The sequence below is a fragment of the Sebastes umbrosus genome, chromosome 17, assembly GCF_015220745.1.
Source record: "Sebastes umbrosus isolate fSebUmb1 chromosome 17, fSebUmb1.pri, whole genome shotgun sequence".
Lineage (NCBI taxonomy): Eukaryota > Metazoa > Chordata > Actinopteri > Perciformes > Sebastidae > Sebastes > Sebastes umbrosus.
The window spans coordinates 26,260,314-26,280,690 of NC_051285.1; the positions used below are offsets into that span (position 1 = coordinate 26,260,314).

General features: G+C 39.3%; 1 protein-coding gene across 1 annotated transcript; it reads right to left on the reverse strand.

Annotated features, from left to right (window-relative positions):
• Nucleotides 1-8,943: 8,943 nt before the first annotated feature.
• eral1 (Era-like 12S mitochondrial rRNA chaperone 1) lies at nt 8,944-18,317 on the reverse strand. Its single transcript, XM_037749077.1, has 11 exons — nt 18,076-18,317; nt 15,523-15,681; nt 15,245-15,372; nt 15,034-15,111; nt 14,050-14,096; nt 13,885-13,946; nt 13,624-13,736; nt 12,283-12,588; nt 11,726-11,875; nt 10,448-10,528; nt 8,944-9,484 (listed from the first exon to the last, which is right to left on the reverse strand). The coding sequence occupies exons 1-11, from the start codon at nt 18,164-18,166 to the stop codon at nt 9,362-9,364; spliced, it is 1,338 nt and encodes a 445-aa protein (XP_037605005.1). The 5' UTR covers nt 18,167-18,317; the 3' UTR covers nt 8,944-9,361.
• Nucleotides 18,318-20,377: the final 2,060 nt, after the last annotated feature.

Here is a 20,377-nt window from a genome sequence, read left to right on the forward strand (position 1 = left end):
GTAATTCTGCAGACATTTTACACGCACAAAAAAAATATAGAACACACGAAAAGGAAAGAGAAAAATCACAAAAGCATAATAGGTCCTCTTTAAATTGGGACGGCTTGACTTGGCATCTGAGGAGAAAAATCCCATCACAAAATACTGTATGTGGGTCATGAGCACAAGGGCAGAGATGAAAAGCTTTGGGTCAGCAGGAGCAGATGTGTCCTCTGGCCGGTGTCCCCTAATAAGATGGACATCCTCATTATCAGAGGACAAAGGTCAGGATGCTGGCGAGAGAACCGTGACAAAGCGGTGAAAACGTCCTCAAAATGTTATCCATATTTAATGAGTATGACTAATAGTTATTATGCATGGTTTGGTTATGTATGGACATGTTTACTAGTATTTCATTGACAACTGTTTTTCAGTTGTGCCTCCCTTGTGACTGTGCTTACATGTTTTGTGTGTAATGTCACTATTTCACTATTTCTATTAGCATTTTATTAAGATTACTACGATCTACGGTTTTCAAAATATTGTACTTAAAGGACCAGTGTGTAGCATTTAGGGGGATCTTTTGGCAGTATATTTTCTTTAGTGTATAATAATCACCTTAAAATAACAATCGCGTTTTCGTTTCGTTAGAATGAGCCGTTTATATCTACATACGGAGCGGGTCCTCTTCACGGAGCCGGGCGCTATATTTCGCCATTTGCGTTTTCACGTTTTTGTGTCGGCCACCGTCGTTCTCCTACACACTTGCCACATGGGAGAACTTCCAGTTGGTTGCAATCTGCAACCTCACCTCTAGATGCCGCCAAATCCTACACACTGTACCTTGTAATGCTGCTCTGCAATGACTAATGTGTGTTTTATCATTTGTACTCTGTTGCTTCAAATTGCTTTGCATGGCTCCATATACTGAATAGTGGATGACATATTATTGCAACAACATTTGGCTGCTTCTTGTTCTTCTTCATGGTTCAAACACCATCTTGAGAAGGCTGACTTTGTTGCTATTGTTGTCATTTTGGCGTCTCTCTCTGTGCTGTTTGTATTCCTCATTAATCTGTCACTTCATTAGTTGTAGAGCATCTTGCCAAAGAAGGGCTGCTGCAGCTGAAATGAGCTGTCTGGCTAACACTGGCACATTGATTCATGTGTCTAGTCTGTTAGAAATCATGTCTGCTGTCTTCTCTGATGAGCTCAGAGAGGAGCCACAGGCTCACCTGTGCTGTTCAGAGACAACCAGCACAGGTGAGCTCAATCTGCACCCAATCAGTGCTTCTATGTAACTAGGAGGGGAGGATGAAGAACATCACTGTTTGCTCGGTTTGCCCCGATACCAGCTAGACCTGTCTTCATCCAGTGCATCTAAAGTGAGTTACTCTTTAAGGTTTATGTTTAAGTATTATAGCTTTGAGTTGATAATAATGATTTCAATGAGTGCAAATGCATGTTTATGTCATGCATCTCCCTCTGTTTGCATATTTAATGCAGATACACTATTTGATGATATTAAAGGGGAAGTTCATCTAAAATAAAGTCCCTTTTTTGGTGGAAATATCTGGCTCTATGTCCCCAACTCTGGTTACCTCATGTCTGATACCTGAGTGTCCCTAGACTCCACTTAGGTTACCTAAACATTGTCCCTATAAAAACAATGAAATTAAAGGAAAGGCTTTAATGTCAGTCTTTTATCTGGAGTCGATATGTCTATCTGGACAGCTGATGGAGGACGTGAGTCTGACCCAGAGTCAGTTCAACCTATTCAACCTGAAGAGGGCAGTCATCTCACAAACAGTAACAGAGGACATAGCTGCTGCAGCAACACACTCTAATATTACTGTTGTTAATTAATAATAAAAATAAAAAGCTATGAGTAATATTACTACCATAAAAAACTGAGTCATACTACAACTACAACAAATTCCGATGCTTTGTCTCGGCCGTCTGCGTTAGATGCCGATGCTTAAGGCACCCTTTAGCACCGGTATGAGACGCACCATGCTTTCCATTAACTACAGTGAAAACCCACGCGCGACAAAGCGTCAGTGTCTGACGAGTTGGGATGAGAACACGTTGGATCTTCAAGTTAGTTTCTGTACTGTAGGAAGATCAAACTTAAAGTGACTGGAGTTAGGAAATCCTGAATAAAAGTCTGTGTCATTTGAATTCATTTTAGTTATACGATCATGTGGCCCAGACTTTAACATGACTCTGCAAAGTACACGAATAATGATTTAACTTCCCCTGTAGATGTCTTTGTTACTATACTGTATGTGTCAATGGAAACATCATCTTTAGTGTTTGAAAACATCCAATAACACGTCCTTTCCCAATTATACCTGGTATTCTGAGGTAGGTAATATTATACAACTTTTCTTTTTTGGTTAATCAAGTTCAAAATGCATTAATGGATCCAAATGGAGACCATAAATCCCAACATACTTCATTTAGAAAACACTTTGGCCAGTGCAGATGCACTTCACTTGTGCACATGTAATTTATTTATTTTGTAAGAGATGAAAAACCACTGGTTTAATCTGTAACAATGTGTTGTATTTTATGAGATTGTCTTTAATGCCATCTCTTAATCTGAAAAGAAACTAGTTATCAGATTAATGTAGTGGAGTAAAAAGTATCATATTTTCTACATTCATTTTCTATATGCACTTGCTGTAGTTTGATTTGCCAGATGTTTCATACCTCTGAAAATGGAAATGTGAACTAACAGATAATAACAGCTGGATTTAAAAAAAGGTTCAAATGGGGAAGAAAAAAATTAAATTCACTCAAAGTTTTTTTTATTTTTAACTCCAGACACTCATGTTGCCCCGGAGGATGATCAGAATCAAACTCTTTAATAATGTCTGTCTCGCTTCTTTCTTTCTCTCCCCCTCTCTTAATTAGTCTGCTTATATAAAAAATTATTTCCGCAGTGATCTGAGCCAGGGATGGGGGTGAGGAGGATGGGATGAGGCTAGACAAAGCTAGAAACACGTGGCAGAGACACGGGGGGATGGGGGACACTACATGATGTAATGGCGTTAAGCATTTACTTGTCTTTTTAAGAACAATTTAAGAGAAAGCTTGTCTGTTTAATCAGTTTAATCAACCCAACAAGTTCCCTTGATTACTCTGAATAAAACCGGCCTGTTGCATAATGACAGCTTCCTCCCTTTTTTGTCTTCACATGTGGCGAAGAATAAAAAAACTTATCTACGAACGCAAAAGGAAATTCGTAGAAAAAGTGTTGCATTTCAGCAGCAGATAACGAGTTGGAGTGAAACCACCCAGATAGTCCCACCTTCATCTTTTATCTACGCCTACAAGGAGGACCTCTCACACCCCACACCCTGACCAAAGGGAGTGTGTTACCATGGCAACCGCCACGTCCCACCTAACTCGGGACCTTGCTAAAGAACATGTCGCAGTGCATCCATAAACAAAGTTACTGAATTGAATTATTGGTTCATTGTTAGAAATATTAAGCATCACATGCAGCCCCCTCCCTCCCTCTGTAGGTTTACACTAACTGTGATAAATGAACTTGACCTTAAAGCGCTGGTGTAACGGTAGCTGGAGACGTGAGCATACTGTGAATATTTCTATGGTAATGACTCGGTGTTGCAGCCGGTACATTCATCAGTGTTGCTTGAGAATACCCAACAGAGGAGGCTAAATTGTGTATTCCTGTGTACATCCTGCACTACATGACTCTGACTCTGTGTTCAGTTACGACTTCACAGGCTTCAGAAGGAAACGGAGCAAAGTCCCCCCCACAAAGACGTATTCTCTTTACAAAGACGGTCTATTATTTTAAAGCAGCTGTAGGTGGAATTGGAACAAATATGATAAAAGTTGTTTTTATAAAACGGTCACTATATCCTGACAGTAGTGCATTAGACAGGTAATCTAAAAAAAAAAAAATCATGTTCTTCTGTGTCCTCCGGTGCTCCTAAAGGCATCTGCAAGATTTCACAGACCGGAGGAAACCAACCAATCAGAGCCGAGCTGAAGCCTTGCCGTCTCTGAGCAGCTGTCAATCACTCGCGTACTCCAATCAAACTAGGCAGCGCTGATCAAATATGAATCAATATTCTGTTACTATAATGCCAATTTCTCACATAAAATGTTTTCAGAAACATCTTGTAGTGTACTGTTTAGCTGTAAAATGAGAAAGTTTGTGACCCGGCAGCCATGTAGAGATCAGTTGAGGAAATACCAAGCCAATAGGAACGCTCTCTCTCTGAAATGACCTGTGATTGGCCAAAGTCTCCCGTCACAGGCTAGAGTTTTTAAAGCCTGAAAACAGAGCCATGAGGAGGTGCAGAAGTCTAGTTTTCTCTCAGAACACTTGAATTACAATATGCTGAAAGGTTATTATGGAATTTTTGCCCAATGATACCAAAAATATTCCCAAAATGTTCCCCACCTGGGGTCTGGGCCCCATAGCTTTGCAATAGGCCTATAACTAAAATCATAAGAACACACTTACTGGATAATTCATACAAAGCTGTATATAAAACTATTTAAAAATATATATTCTTTTGGCCACATTCTGTTTAAACCTTGTATTTCTGCACAGTTGCAGATAAAGATCAGGCTACACTAATATTATTAGTATTATACTATTTGTAGAATTAGATTCCAGTGGTGGCTGAGTAGGATTGGTACCAACTCGAGTGATCCAAACACTTCCAAAAACACCAGAGCGTTCTAAAGTCAATACCTGCAAAATTCAAAACATATTTTTATCTAAAGGGATATTCTGCTTTAATCCATATTTGTTGGTGTTTAGCCTTTCAAAAATAACATTTTCGTTGCGGTTAAAAACCTATTTGCTCTCCGCTTGCCGTGCACAAAGGGAGGCACACATCTGGGGGGGTTAACTCTGCTTAGATACTAATAGGGAGGCTTCAAGAAAAATAGGACGGGAATCACTGATTTAAGGGACAAACTGTCAGGGATTAAAGACAAACTGCACCGTTATCTCTGTCCAGGCATGATTTGATGCTGTGAATTTTGACATGCGATGTCCGTGTAACATATCTAATAAAAAAAACAGATCTCAGCTGCTCTCTGTATCCTGGAATCTAGCTGAGCGCATGAAGTTTAATAAGTCAGATAACATGACATCAGCTGACATATCGCAGCATTAAATTCCAATCCATGAAACCATCACGCATAAATCCAAGGACGATGAGATCCAGAGGACTTGAGATGTATTACTGTGTTGTGAGATAAAGCTCCGGGCGTTTTAATAGGCCTGTTTTTAAACTCTGCTTTGGCTTATTGCTCGGTTCTTTTTAATTAGACCAAGTTTGACCAAGAAAGGTCAACATATTTGGGGAAATATTGAGTGCTTCTAGGAAAGCAAGTCAAACTGAATCATGTTTAAAAATGAACTCTGGTACAAAATGAGATTATAAATGGTAAACGAATGACCTTTTTCCTCTGATACCAACGAATGAAAGTTCTCTTTTTAAATAGTTTTTAAATACTAATAAGTATTGATGTTCCCTGTCAGTGTTTTCCTATTATATCTGATGTTTCTGGATTCATATTACTGCTGCATTAATGTGTAGGTTGCATTGTAACTCCTTTATATCCTGTTGGCTGGTTTAATCTACAGCAATGCATCATGGTCTATCAGATCATCATATGTCCTGTGAGAACCGCGTATCTCTAAAAAGTCAGAAAAACAGCCCTGACGATGCATTTTCCAGCTGATCCAAAAGGCTTTTTAAAGAGTTTATTTAGCTGAAGCAGTAGGAGGATTTTCTCAACACATAAAGGAACACTTCATCCTTCAGTTTATCACAAACATTCAACATCAACTAGGGCTGTCAATCGAATAAAATATTTAAGCGTGATTAATCACACATTTTTTTTATCTGTTCAAAATGTACCTTAAAGGAAGATTTGTCAAGTATTTAATACTCTTATCAACATGGGAGTGGACAAATATGCTGCTTTATGCAAATGCATGTTTATATTTATTATTGGAAATCAATTAACAACACAAAACAATGAAAGATATTGTCCAGAAACCCTCACAGGTACTGCATTTAGCATTTAAATATGCTCAAATCATAACATGACAAACTGCAGCCCAACAGGCAACAACAGCTGTCAGTGTGTCAGTGTGCTGACTTGACTATGACTTGACCCAAACTGCATGTGATTATCATAAAGTGGGCATGTCTGTAAAGGGGAGACTCGTGGGTACCCATAGAACCCATTTACATTCACTGATCTGGAGGTCAGAGGTCAAGGGACCCCTTTGAAAATGGCCATGCCAGTTATTCCTCACCAAAATTTAGCGTAAGTTTAGAGCATTATTTACCCTCCTTTACAACAAGCTAGTATGACATGGTTTGTACCAATGGATTCCTTAGGTTTTCTAGTTTCATATGATCACTCTAGCATTAAACCTGAGCCCGCTACAATCTCCGAAATATCGATTGCATTAAAGAAATAAGTGGCCTTAAAACAAATTTGCGTTAACGAGTTATTATTGCGTTAACTTTGACAGCCATAACATCAGCACATCTGGAGAGACGTGGTTTTCACTGGACAGGAAGGGGATGAAAACTGTCATCTGAAAAGTAACTAAAGCTGTCAGACAAATTTAGTCGAGAAAAAATTACAAGTTAATTAATTAATGAGATGTAGTGGAGTAGAAGTATAGAGTTGCATAAGAGGGAAATACTCAAATAGAGTAAAAGTACCTTGAATCTGTACTTGAGTAAATGTACTTAGTTAAATTCCACCACTGCAGAGTGTATACAGTAGATAATAAATATAGTGTAATGTTTTCTCCAAAGTCCAGCCGGGTGTAATAAGGGTGTGGGTAATCGTCGGACCAGAGGCGACCAGGTTGGGACCAGATAAGAGAAAGTTGCTGTCCATCTGGTCCACCCCAGATGTCATCACAGTATGCTAATGAGCCGTGGGGGCCTTTAAGTGTTGGCGTCCCGGCAGGCACACCAGTTCCAGACGTGGACACGGAGCAGCCATGAAACATGAACACGTGGAGGAAAGAGACGGCGAGCTGTGACGGGAGCCACACTGCATGTAAATGAAAAGGTGAGTATGTGATGTGAGGCCTCGTGGAGCTTCGTGGCTCTGTTGTTGGTGCGGGAGGAAAGATTTTACATTGTTTTACAGTAAACTTTAGTAAAACAGGATTTTTCTTCTGACTGGTATTTTTTATAGGGATGCACCTATTGTGAAATTCTTGGCCGATGCCGATGTTTAAAATAACAATTTGGCCGATAGCTGATACCAATATTCGTTTATTTTGTTTTTGTTGTAATTTATTCCTCTTTTGTGCCGGGGAAACAAAGATTATAACATTATAAAAGAAAATAACTGAGCTGTTTTAAAGTCATTCAGTATTTCATAACACTGTCTTTGAATGAGCACAAATTCAATCAAACACATTTATTAAACAACCTTTAATATATCCTTCTTTCACATGAGAAATATTCTTTTTTTAATTTTTAATAACTAACACAACGGCGCAAATTTGATGCAACACAACAGATAAAAACAGTCAACAATCGGTGAAAGTCATCTTATTTACCAATCGGCCAATGGCATACCGATTTTCAGCCGATAAATCGGTGCATCCCTAATTTTTTAAAATAGCATCTTCACCATATGATTAACATTTTCATTGGTAAACCATCACTGTGTACGCATCACTAATGACCTATCGACCTTTTGCCTTGCAGATCATAACCATGCCAGGAACTCGCTGCTGTTAACTGTTATGTCTTGTGCCCCGGACAGGATATCATCTTATACTGTAAGTTTATTAAAGAGACACTACAGTATAGATGATGTACTATCCAGGGTTTCATTCCCCCTGCTGGCGCTATCAGCGCACACTCACTCTGACTGACCAACACACTGTAGAGGAGGGCCGTCAAACCGTTACCATTACTGAGTTTCAGTTATGGTAAGGGTTATACGGCCCTCGCTCAATGTCATCTGGACCGGGAGGATGAAGACAGCTGTGCTGAGCTGCTGGAGGACATCTTTTGACCCCATTGTAACGTATTTGTGGATGTTTAATAAAGCTTATGGCTCCCAAACAAACGAGTACCTCATTATTTTGGTGACAACACATTTAAATCCGGGTATGAGCAGTCTAAATATCTCTCTGTATATAAGGATTATTTTAATGTGCTGGCTGACGTACATCAGCTATAATATTTTCAAGCAGCAGTTGGCTTGTCTAAGTGGTGATCTCTGCTGAGCAGCCGGCTTATCTAATCACTGGGAAGCAGCCGTTGCAGAGAGCAGGGAGAGCTGGAGGGGCTGACACAGCTTCTGTGAGACATTCAAGGCCTCCCCCCTCACACCACCCTCCTGTCGCCCTCGCTTCAGGCCACTAGCTGGTTATTCATCAAGATGCCCCGGATAGAGTAACCGTCGAGTTAACTCACAGGCAGCGGGAATGAATCCAATCACCATTATCTGACCCATTTTAGCATCAGGTTAGTGCTCCATTTTGCCATCCATTAGGGAGACAATTCAGCCCTCGGGGGCAGAGCCCGGCTTTATAAGAGCCAAAAAAGCACAGGGAGGAGGAGGAAGATAGAAGAAGAAAGCAGCGGAACAAAAAGTGATAGTCGCAGGGATGGATGGCCACACTTCAAAGGCGGCGGAGAGGGCTAAAGTGATGTGGGAGTGGAGGGAACAGGGGTGGATGGTACATCAGGGACATTTGAGTGAACATGACTGTGCAGGTCCCGCTAGGCGCGAGGCGCCCGCCAAGTAAAAAGCTCTGAGAGCCAAAGATAAACCATCGGCCTTTTCACAGCTCGCCAAACCTGCTCAGCCTTGAACATGCTGTCAAACTCGTGTCAAAACATCCATGTGATGAGAGCCTGTGTCATGTTTGTTGCCTAAAATATAGTTTTGCTAAATAAATGCCAATGATTAATTTTACAGCTTGTGTAAGCTGCTTTTAATGAACATATTCTCTCCGCTTTACTGATTTAGATGAGTCACATTTCTTCAAAGTTGGGGCACCCCTCAGTTTTCCACTTCTAAAATAACAACTTATAGGTAGCATCGCTACATAAACATCTTTAATAATGTCTTGGCATGACAGGATGCTGCTGCTGTGTGAAGATAGAGGATGCAAAAGTCAACATTTAGAGGACGCTTCTTGTCCTTCAAACAGGTCCATCTCAGTGCGAGGTCTGGGACAGCTCCACGTCTGACTCATGACCAGCTCTCATCCTTTGTCCGACCCCTCAGGTCTGTCCTTTGCAGAGAATAATACAAGAGTCGTCATCTCAAATCCAGCAGGATCTGTTTCCACATCTTCACCGTTAAAGTCCATCCATCCTCTTCACTTCCTCAGCTTGACTGAGAGCTTCAGCCTCACTTCCCTCAGGAAGACGCGGCTCAGGTCCTCGCCCGCCTCCCGGGCCATACGTGCTACCATCTGGCCGCCGGTGCCGATCACCATCCTCTGTAGACGTGAGAAACACAGCGACATCAGGCTCCAGTGAATAGACATAGGGGACATTTATTTTGGGTATTTGAGTGACGCAGGTTTAAATAAACTCAAAAATGTCTGTATTCAACTGTGTGATTAGACATATTTGAGAAGAAATAACAAAAATCAGAACCAAGAGAAGAACTTGAAACATTTTTGATAAAAGATGCTTCGTCCTATGTGCATTTTCTTATATTGATAATTAATTTAAATACTATCTTTACCTCTCACTGAGGCTTTGTGTGAGGCGTATTTAGATTGCATTGAAACTAAAATAAAAAATGTCATTTTAGATTTAGTCAAAGAAAACAGGACTTGGTACCAGGAACTATTCATAAAATAGATGAGATTGAATCATTCCTGTGTGTTGAATGTAAAAGCTAAAATGGTCTGAGTCTTCTTGGAGGTCATCGGCCTTGAAACATTTCAGCACCACAGATGCAGCTTTTTATATTTTTTATGCCATCAAATATGCATGGTTTAGAAAGGCTGCTCAAATATTTACAAGTTAAAAACACAAGGAAGAAAAGGAATGGTGGAGGTAGATAAATATCAGAAGCCATCAGAGAGAGAGAGGCTACAGGTGGAAGGAAAGATTTCACTTCCTCCAGCCTCGGGTCCAGAACCTTGAATCAAACGCTGATATTTCTAAATGTGGTGTTTCTTAAGGAGTAGTTTGTTCGTGCTGCGTTCATGTTACATCTAACTGACCAACAGGAGGAAACATTTATTTGACTGTCCTGATCGTGATCACAAAACAGGATTTGATATTTGTCACTTGACACTGGAAAAGACAAATAAAATGAAATGGAATAAATAATTTTAAAGATAAAATAAACGCTATGTTTGATGAGTCAAAGCTCAGATTTATTACCCATATAGATACTTTACAAGACCGGCGTCTCAAAAACCCATAAATGTGTGGAGAGCACTTACCATGTGAGTGTCTTTCTTGGCGTAAAGTTTCACAGAAATGTCGACTTCACCGTTTTCTCCGTCCTGCCAGAGTTCAACCGCCTGAAACAGATAAATATTAACACTTCTATATGAGTCAATAAAGTGAAGGTCAATGTGGCACAGCTGCTGTTTAAGAGTCACTACTTACTACTACATATCCCAGAATTCTTTGCATGTGTATTACAGATGTAGGTCCTTTCTCAAACTGGACCCTCCCCACTCCCTCTCCGTGACGGAGTGAACTCCGTTTATAGTCACACTCACAGCTGAATGAAGCACCTTCTTTAAGGTGTAGGGTGTAAATACAGCGGCCACTTCGGGGCGAACTTCTGTCGTAACGTTTCGTAACCATTGTTTCGTATCAAGCGTAGGGGATGTGCAAAGGTTCACAGTATTAATAATAGAAAGAATATGCATTATACAGAGAAAGTAAAAATGAAACTTACTCTCATGCTTCTGTGGTAGCATTTCTTTTCTTTTTTTTGTAAACATCTTCTCGTTTTTAACTCGGTTAACGCAACAGTCCCTTTAAATACTTTACAATCAAACGAACATGTCTACGGTTTTCTAGACTAGACATGGGCAGATTTAATTCTAAATACAATGTAACCTTGTTAACATCTGTACAACAATGCTAAATGTCTATCTTAGTTTGAGTAGTTTACATTTGTACGGGTATTTGCACGGAACTTTTGTATGGGGCGTGTTCCATGACGAATGCAAAACGGCGTTTCACGAGGCCGATAAGTCGTCGTTGATACAGGCTCGCGGTTGGAGGGTTTTTATAAACCACTTCCACTCCACGCTAATTGTTTTGAGATGCCACTTAACATGGCGCACACTCAACGCAAATGCGCAAACGGAGTGGAAGTAGGCTGGAAGAGGGAGTAGGCGGTGTTTGAGAAAGGCCCTGGGATATTTAAGTGTCAAATGTTTTGCATTTCTATTCATGTTAGTTTGACCTGATGGTTTGATTCTACACCTGTGGATGCAGCAGTAAATACAGACCAACATCATGCAGAGAGCAATAAAAATATAATGCCAGAATGGGAAATGGTGCATACAAAATGGCCCTCCAGGGTGCACACGACCCAGCAGCAGTGAAGCAGGTGGAGGCTGTCAGCATGAAGAGTGAGAGTGAGTCTATGAAGGGCTTTAAATAAGCCACAGAATCAGTGCAGTGAGATGTGATGGGTGCAGTCAGTTAGCTGTCAGCTTAGCATCACGCGTGACTTTATAGAGTTGTCCCTGGTTCACCTGTGTCATTGAATAGGGCACTTCCTGGGGCAGATACTCCAGGAGCTTCTCTCTGATGATGTTGGTGCAGACTTCTTCTGGAGTCTGGTCGGTCAGGACCTCGCTGTGGTACTGCCACGACCCCGGCTTGGCCGCGACCATGAAGTAGCTCTACGACGACGAGAGAAAAGCATTATTAAAGGAACAGTGTGCAACATTTTGGAAGCTCTTAGCTTAGAATGAGCCCTTCATATCTACATAGGGAGCGGGTCCTCTTCACGGAGACTGCAATGTTGCTCAAACAAAACACTGGCTCTTTCACATTTTTACGTTGTAGCAGAAAGAGAGTACAGACTAGCCCTTTTCCACCCTGACAGGAAAAGAAGGCGGGGAAGGTGAGGAGATGAATGAGACACAACTGTGAGCTGGGGGGGGGCGGAGGGAAATCAACTAACTAAAGCAGCATGGAGGAGAACAGAGAGAGTGGCTAAAGGGTCTATATCATTATAAAGGTATGATGATAGAAGAATTTATAATACAAACATGCATTCTGTTTTCCCTGCCATGACCGTTAATACCTTCAGCGTCTCCACGTCCTCTTTGTCCACAGACGAGAGCATGAAGACGTCCTTGAAGTGAGGCCAGCCCTGCTGGTTCTTCAGCTCCTTCAGCTGCTCTTTGCTCAGCGGAGAGTCCGTCTCAGCGCTGCCCTCAGGCGCCGCGTCGTCCTCGTCGAGCGGCAACTCTGAATCACTCTCTGGCTTCTTCTCAGCCAACGGAGGCCTGATCACCGGCCTGACCCGCATCCTGCGTCCGTTCACCACTCCGCACGTCAACACTGCTGTGACGTCCAGCAGCCTGTCCTTAGCCTTGACCAGGTCTACCTGAGAAACAGAGGAGCATCAGTGAGGACATCTGGAAGACTCTTCAATGCAGGTAAATATTTATTTGTTCAAGTTCAGGGATATCCTATATTTTTCTTATTGTCAACCAATCTCAGGAAAAGACCAAAACCAGCCTGATATATCTTATTATAGGGCTGTAACTAATGATTCTTTTCATTGTTGATTAATCTGTGAATTATTATTTTCTCAATTAATCGATTAGTTGTTTGGTCTATAAAATGTCAGAAAATGGTGAAAAATGTCGATTAGTGTTTCCCAAAGCCCAAGAGGACGTCCTCAGATGTCTTGTTTTGTCCACAACTCAAAGATATTCAGTTTACTGTCATAGAGGAGGAAAGAAACCAGAAAATATTCACATTTAAGAAGCTGCAATCAGATAATTTTGACTTTTTTATCTTATCTTAACGACTGATTAATCAATTATCAAAAAACTTGGCGTTGAATTTAATAGTTGGCAACTAATTGATTAATCTTTGTAGCTCCAGCTTGTTCCTTTGTGCCACAGAGTTCCATTGTTGTTCAAAACCACATTAATGAGCCACACTGTTGCACTTCCATCATTACCACGAACACGGGCACTGTAGTTTATTTTCACACACACCGTCCTGCTGCTGTAAATACTCACTAGAGCACCAAATTGATTAATCTGCTCCTGAAAACAGTCCCCAACAAATGCACTATTTAATCCTGTTTGAGTAAAGGTTGCTGAAAGCCACAGTGCCCTAACCTGACCCGCCAGATGGTTTGTTACACAGAACCACCCGAGAAGCAGGAAAAGGGCACTTTGGTTTGGATGAACCATCTGTCAATCAAACTCTTGATAAGCCAGTGTGATATCGTGACATTGCGAGAATCCAGCTGCCGTGCAATGTAAACAGTGCCCAGCTGTTTTAGGAAATTTAGCCTTCTGAAAAAAAACTAAACAAAACTATACTAAACTAAACAAAACTATATATCCATGACCTGTTAATAAAGATTTATGTCTAGCATTGAATGGACCAGTAGTAAGAATACCTTATTCATGACCAGGATCGCGGGGATGTCAGGGTGCTGAGCCAGGCATTTGAGCACCTCGAAGTCGAGCCCGCTGCACATCCATCTGTCCGCCACATCCACCAAGATTACCACTGGGGAACGGACACAGTTTCAGTTATAAGCTATTAAAACTCAGCATTGTTTTGTACTCTTTAACGTCAAAATTTGTTATACGAAAGCATAAAAAATCTGCAGCTCAGGTCCAACTAATAAAATGCTCAGAGTATATTTATATCATACTTAGGTCAGCTTCTTTCACCGTGTTCCAGGGATCCACGAGCAAAGTCTTCTCCAACTGGTGTCTGTGGAAACACAGGGTCCATTACATTCATATATCACACTGTATATTAATACTGCATGTACAGACTTTAAAAAATACCAAAAAATCTAAAAGGAGAAAGGCACCTTTTGACCTTTGATGCAGTGGTGAGACCCGGAGTGTCCAGTAAAATCTGCAAAAAGTAAACACATATGTATTCACGTTTGAATGGCATTATTCAATTATAACAGAAGAGCAAGTACTCAGATCTTTTACTTCAGTAAAAGTACTAATACCACAGTGTAGAAATACTGTTACAAGTAAAAGTCCTGCATTCAAATCTTTACTTAAGTAAAAGTACAAATGTATCAGCATCAAAATATACTCAAAGTATCAAAAGAAAATGTACTCATTATGCAGAAAAATATATATTATTGTATTATAATTATTGATGCATTAATGTGTTCATCGCTTTAATGTTGCAGCTGGTGAAGGTGGAGCTCATTTTAATGACTTTATATACTGCTGGGTAGTCCAAGTAAGGGATAACGTACAGCGAGCCGGTCATTGTTGTGAAATAAACCCTAATGCGACAGGGCGATGCGGTCCGCGTCGGGGTCTTGCGTTGCCCTGAAGGGGTTTATTTCACAACAATGACCTGCTAGCTGTACATTATCCCGCTTATTACACGGCTACTAACTTAAGAAATCAATAATATAACACACAAACAGAGTCCGACGTCAGAACTGCGCCCATAGCAACGGGCTGTTATACATAGCAACGGTCTGCTATGAAGAAACAACAAACCGTAGAATGCCGTGATTGATCAATCAGAATTAATTATTCAACAAAGCTGTGTAATAATCCATAATAATACATCATTTATTAGTTGATTATAATTGGTTTTAATAATCTGCATCTGTGAAGCAACTAAAGACGTCAGATAAATGTAGTGGAGTAAAAAGTACAACATCTCCCTCTGAGATGTGGTGGGATAGACGTAGGAAGTAGCAGAATACTGAAGAAATACTCAAGTAAAGTACCTCAAAATTGTACTTAAGTACAGTACTTGAGTAAATGTACTTAGTTACTTTCCACTGCTGCAGAAGAGACATGAGAAAAACTCTTACTATCTGTGTGTCCTCCTCCGTCAGGACGCCCAGGGCACGTGACCGCGTGGTGTGGACTTTCTTGGACACAGCAAACACCTTTAAGAAATAATTATTGTCTTTACAAAGTGACCGTCACCTCGTCCTCCTCCTCCTCCTCAGTAAGACGGATACATTATATATTATATATATAGTATTCAGGTTTAAAAGAGGGACACTTAGGGACAAAGACCTTTGTGCCAAGGAGCTGATTGGACAATGTGGACTTCCCGGCATTCGGGGCACCGATTATGGCCACTTTCAGAATCTTTGCGTTGTCAGGCTGATCCGGATGTCTCAGTAACAACGATAATTGTTCAGCTGAAAACACACAAAGACAATGAATCATCAGGCATTAGACAGTAAAAGTAAATATGGCAGCAGTGGAAAAAAAAAAGAAGTAGCACATCAGACTGGTGGCAGGATGATGTCAGCAGAATTTGATCAGAAGAGCAGCGGTGGTCTGATTACCGCTGTCCGGCGGAACTGAGGCGGGGAGGCGATAAAGACTGCCGTCTGCCTCCGCTGCTTTGCCTTTCACCAGTCTGTTGAGAAATGCCTCTGATGTAATAAAGCGAGCAGGAGTGGAGATAAATCCGTTCCTCCCTCCTCGGCTGCAGGCGGCGTTTCCTGTAAAGACATCAACATCTCCATCACTTCGCTGCTGGCAGGGCTGCAGGCTATAACTGGTTATTTATGCTTACTTGGATGTTAATGTGACACAGTAGAATAATGCATTCAGATGGTCTCATTCATAAAATTAAATTAATCACAGAACCGTCTCCGTGTTGGAGTGATAGTGCAGATTGAGTAAACTTTACTGTAAATGCTTTACACGGTTTTACATGAAAATGACAAGTCTGCTTGTAGCTTAAGAGCCATAAAGTATTGTTTAGTTCAAATTACAGCTGAAAGGATTAGTCGATTAATTGATCGGCAGAAAATTGATAACTGATTTAATTGTTACGGTCATTTATCAAGAAGAAAAGTTGAAAATTTGATGGTTCAATTTACTCAAATGTGAGGATATGCTGCTTTTCTATATTTTCTATTATTGTAAATGATATAAAGTTTAAATATCACTAAGGTTTTGACTGTCTTCAAGCTATTTGAAGACATCACCGTCTTGTGATGGACATTTTTTTTTATTATTATTCCACAAACTAAATGACTATTTGATTAGTTGACCCAGTTTGCCCAGTACAGTATGTGAGCCTGCCAGATCTTTAAAAATCCCCATATATATTTTGATGCTTTTAAGATGCACCTTTAGACCCTTTTTATTCTCTGGCTTTTAATTGCGTTCAATCTGTTTTTATCTGAAAATCTGGGTTTAAATTGTGATTAAATTTGTTTCTATTTTAATCTTGTTTTATTTCCACATCTATGCTTGTATGTGTACGCATTTATTTATGTCTTTGTGACGCACTTTGGTGCAAAACCTGTTTGCTTTTTAAAGTGCTTTATCAATTAAATAAACTTTATATTTAAAACTCTGCCTAATACCCAATTAGAAATTATTCAAATTACTCTTTCTCCCTCTTGGAAAAATACAGACTGCTCTGTCTATCCTCGGCGTATGTGCACTGGAGGTTTCCACATCACACGTCTGTAAATTGAACACGATTGACCTTTGTGATGTCACAAATGATTTAAGGTGAGCATATGAGAAACCTTCCTCTTTCAGTAGATGAATGTAAAAACAACCTCCTGTATTAAGAGACTCACTGTGCACAGTGAAGCTCAAACATCCGAGAGAAGTAACAATAAGTAAAACACATCTTTGAGTGGAGGGGGACTTTAAATTCTGCCAGACTAAATGCACAGGTATCTTGCGCATAAAGGGAAGTCACAGGTGTAAAAATATCCTTTTCACATCACATATCGTCATCATCTGCCATTTATTCTGTCTGTACGCTGTCTACCTTTCCACACAGGCGTTGTTGGTGGAAATTCAAAGCAGCATACCATTTTATTCACGTGTTTTCAGCGACACATGATGTCACCTTTTTTTAAAAAAAAAAATGTATTTCTTCTTATTTCCTTTTAACAGGTATAGTCGTACAGCACAATCACATGTTTTCGGCATCCCCACAATGTCCATACATTGTTCCATTAAGAAAGGAACGAGTTATAATATTTTTCGTCCAATGGCCCAGAGGGAGGAAAAATTAAATGTTTATTTATACTTATATTAGGAGAGAAGAGAAGATAAGTATAGAAAAGGAATTGAAAAAGAATAAATGAATAGCTATTTATGTATGCCATATGTACCGTATACTGTGTATACTGCACTATTTTGCACTAATTTAAGTATTTTACTAGTATCATCATTTATTAGTACTATATTAGTATGTGTACCTGTATTGTGTTAATTGTACTACTCTACGAGCCTTTACAATTGCCCCTCTGGGACAAATAAAGTGATTTGAATTGAATTGAAATAAATACAATTTATAAATAAATAATAAATAAAAATGAGGGATAAAGTTAGAAAATAGAAATAAAAAAATAATAAACAAAAATAAATACAAAATAAATAGGGAAATAAAAATAATAATAATAATAATAATAAAAATAAATAAATAAAATAAGAAATAAAGAGAAACAAAGTAAATAGTGATAAATCACAACGAAATAAAATAAATAAAAAAATAATAGGGAAAACTAAATAATAATAATAATAATAATAATAATAATAATAATAATTAATAAAAAAATAAAGAGAAACAAAGTAAATAGTGATAATAAATCACAACGAAAGAAAATAAATGAATAAATATTAACAAAAATTAATAGAAGAAGAGGTCATCTGTCATAAATGATGACCTCATGTGTTGCTGGTCCTCTGCAGTGACAGATTTCAGTGTAACACCTCATCTATTTAGTCGCCCTGTCAGAGTATTCACTACTGAGTTGAAGGTCACATTTCCTCCATTATGAATGTATCCCATGCTTTACTAGCAGCCCAACACATAAACAGTAAAGGAGCATCAGAGAGGAGTTGTTATTATTATTACTGACCAGCTGTTCGGATCCATGACGCAGCTTCCTGTCGAGCAGAGTCCACGAGGACCAGTCTGGAGAGAAACCGACCACTCACTCTGAACATCATTCAGCTCTGATAGCAGCTGCTGATGTGTGAGAGAAGATGTGACAGTATTCTTCTATCAGAGGTGAGTCGCTTGTTTATGTTCACATGCTTTCAGGGTGACGCCATGCTGCTTTGACCAAAGAGAGACAACTTCCGGTGTGAAGAGCGTCATCACGGAAGTGAAGCGGAAGCTACACTGCCCTCTGGCGACCGATGAGTCAACTACAACATGTGCTTCATCATATGTCTGTAATAACAACCACAGACGAGATGTGTCTGTAGGTAGGTTATTTAGGCTACATGTTGATATCTGCCCACACACAGTCACATGATATTGATCTTGCCCAGTAATGTTGGCTTTTTAAAAAAGTTTTCTTTCTTTCTTTCTTTATTTGTTTATTTTATTTTTTATTTATTTTTTATTTATTTAATTTATTTTTCTCTCCATTTTGTTTTATCCATATTTCATTTTATTTTATTTTGTTATGAGGGAAAAGGAAGAAAAAAAAGGGAAAAATAAAATACATGCAAAATAATAGTTACGGTACGTGTCCACAGGCTCTGTGCTTTCCACGCTCCCAATTCATTGTCTATGCAAGCAGCCGCGCAATGTATTCTGGTAGCGTGGCGTCACGATTCGAGAGACTAGGCGTCACGACGCCCGCTCCTTATTTGCATAAAGTTGAGGTCCTGGCTACTTTATGCAAATCACGGGCGTCCGACGCGACTCGCCGCCTCTCGAAACTCCCGATAATCTTTTAAACTAAACGTTGTCGAGCCAAAATAAAGACAGATTCAGCAACTGCATGGGTTATTTCTCACCTCAAATGTTTTCAGAAACACATTTCAGTGAACTGTTTACGTGAAATAAGAGAAGAAAGTTTCCAAACGAGCCTCCATACTGGTTCCGGTTTGAAAGCTGGGAGCAGCAGCCAACGGCGGGAAAGCGTTCGTCCAATCAGGAGCCGAGTGCCTACAGCACACCAAGCGTCCAATGTTGGGAAGCGTCGCGTCCCCTCGCGATAAAAAACGCCCCTGTGGACACGTACCATTAGAGTGATAAATGCATGGGGTGTTAAGCTAATGCAAATCAGAAAACAAGTTGCCATTTTAAATGCCTGATTAAAAACAGTATTCTTAATTCAATTTGTGAATATTTATTTCTCTTTTTAAACTGCATTTTCAAAGAGAATTTTAAATTCCTTTATTTATTTATGAATTCATATATACATATATATATATGTAGTTTTAAATGATGTACTTATTGACTGTTTTATGGTGTTTTTGTAAATCCCTTTTTAATTTAAACTATTTATTTTTATTTTTATTTTTATTTAAGGTTAAAGGAATACATACACATACACATACTTGTAAAGGGACATAAAGACAGCAACAACATATATACTGGCCGGGCATGGGCCATGCTGCCTCAACACCAACTGGGCTCCTCCTCCATCTCCTCTCTCCTCCCTCCAATGATTGCCTATGGATAGAAAAGGGCAAAAGCCCTGAGCTATCAACCAGGCTCACGAATTTACGATCTACGATATACGATCTGCCCACACTCCACAACCCAGACGTCAACTAAGACTGCACAAGTAGAATGAACTTCAGTTCCTATAAATCAAGTCTAAGTGAACACAAAATTATTGGATATAGGGACAAAACACCAAGGAAAGAAATAAAATGGGGGCTAAGGAATGAGAAGTAGATATTTCAATCTATAATTGATACAGTAATTCTAATGGGAAAGCATCATATCCATATATGTGAGTGGGAAGAACAGAGAGCCTGATTCTATTGTGTTTATTTATGAAATAAAATACTTTGTCAAATCATTGAAATTTGTAAAAAAAAACTAAATAAAACATGAAAGCCATAAAACTCCTGAATGACTTTGAAGATCACCTTTTGTTATAGCATATAAGTAATCATTGCCCAGGATGTGCCTTGCTAAATATCCTTTAATAAGTGAATTTATTTATCATAGTTTGCTTCTTCAAAAGCCCTCTTTCATTTTATTTAATTGAATTGAATTGAATTGAATTGTATTTTATTTAATTTTATTGTATTATTATTATTATTATTATTATTTTATTATATAGTTTACTTACTGTTACATTTCTTCAAAGGTCCTCTTATATTTTATTATATTTAATTACATTTTATTATTGTTGTTGTTATTATTATTATTAATAATACTATTATTGTTATTATTATTATTATTATTAT

Bases quoted from the DNA above. Each gene is read 5' to 3' on its own strand.
- eral1 (XM_037749077.1), bottom strand. From the start codon at position 18,166: ATGATGTTCAGAGTGAGTGGTCGGTTTCTCTCCAGACTGGTCCTCGTG. The intron at 15,112-15,244 runs GTCTTTGTCCCT...TATTTCTTAAAG, and splicing joins ATCAGCTCCTTGGCACAAAG to GTGTTTGCTGTGTCCAAGAA. The intron at 9,485-10,447 runs GTAAGTGCTCTC...TCACGTCTACAG, and splicing joins CCAAGAAAGACACTCACATG to AGGATGGTGATCGGCACCGG.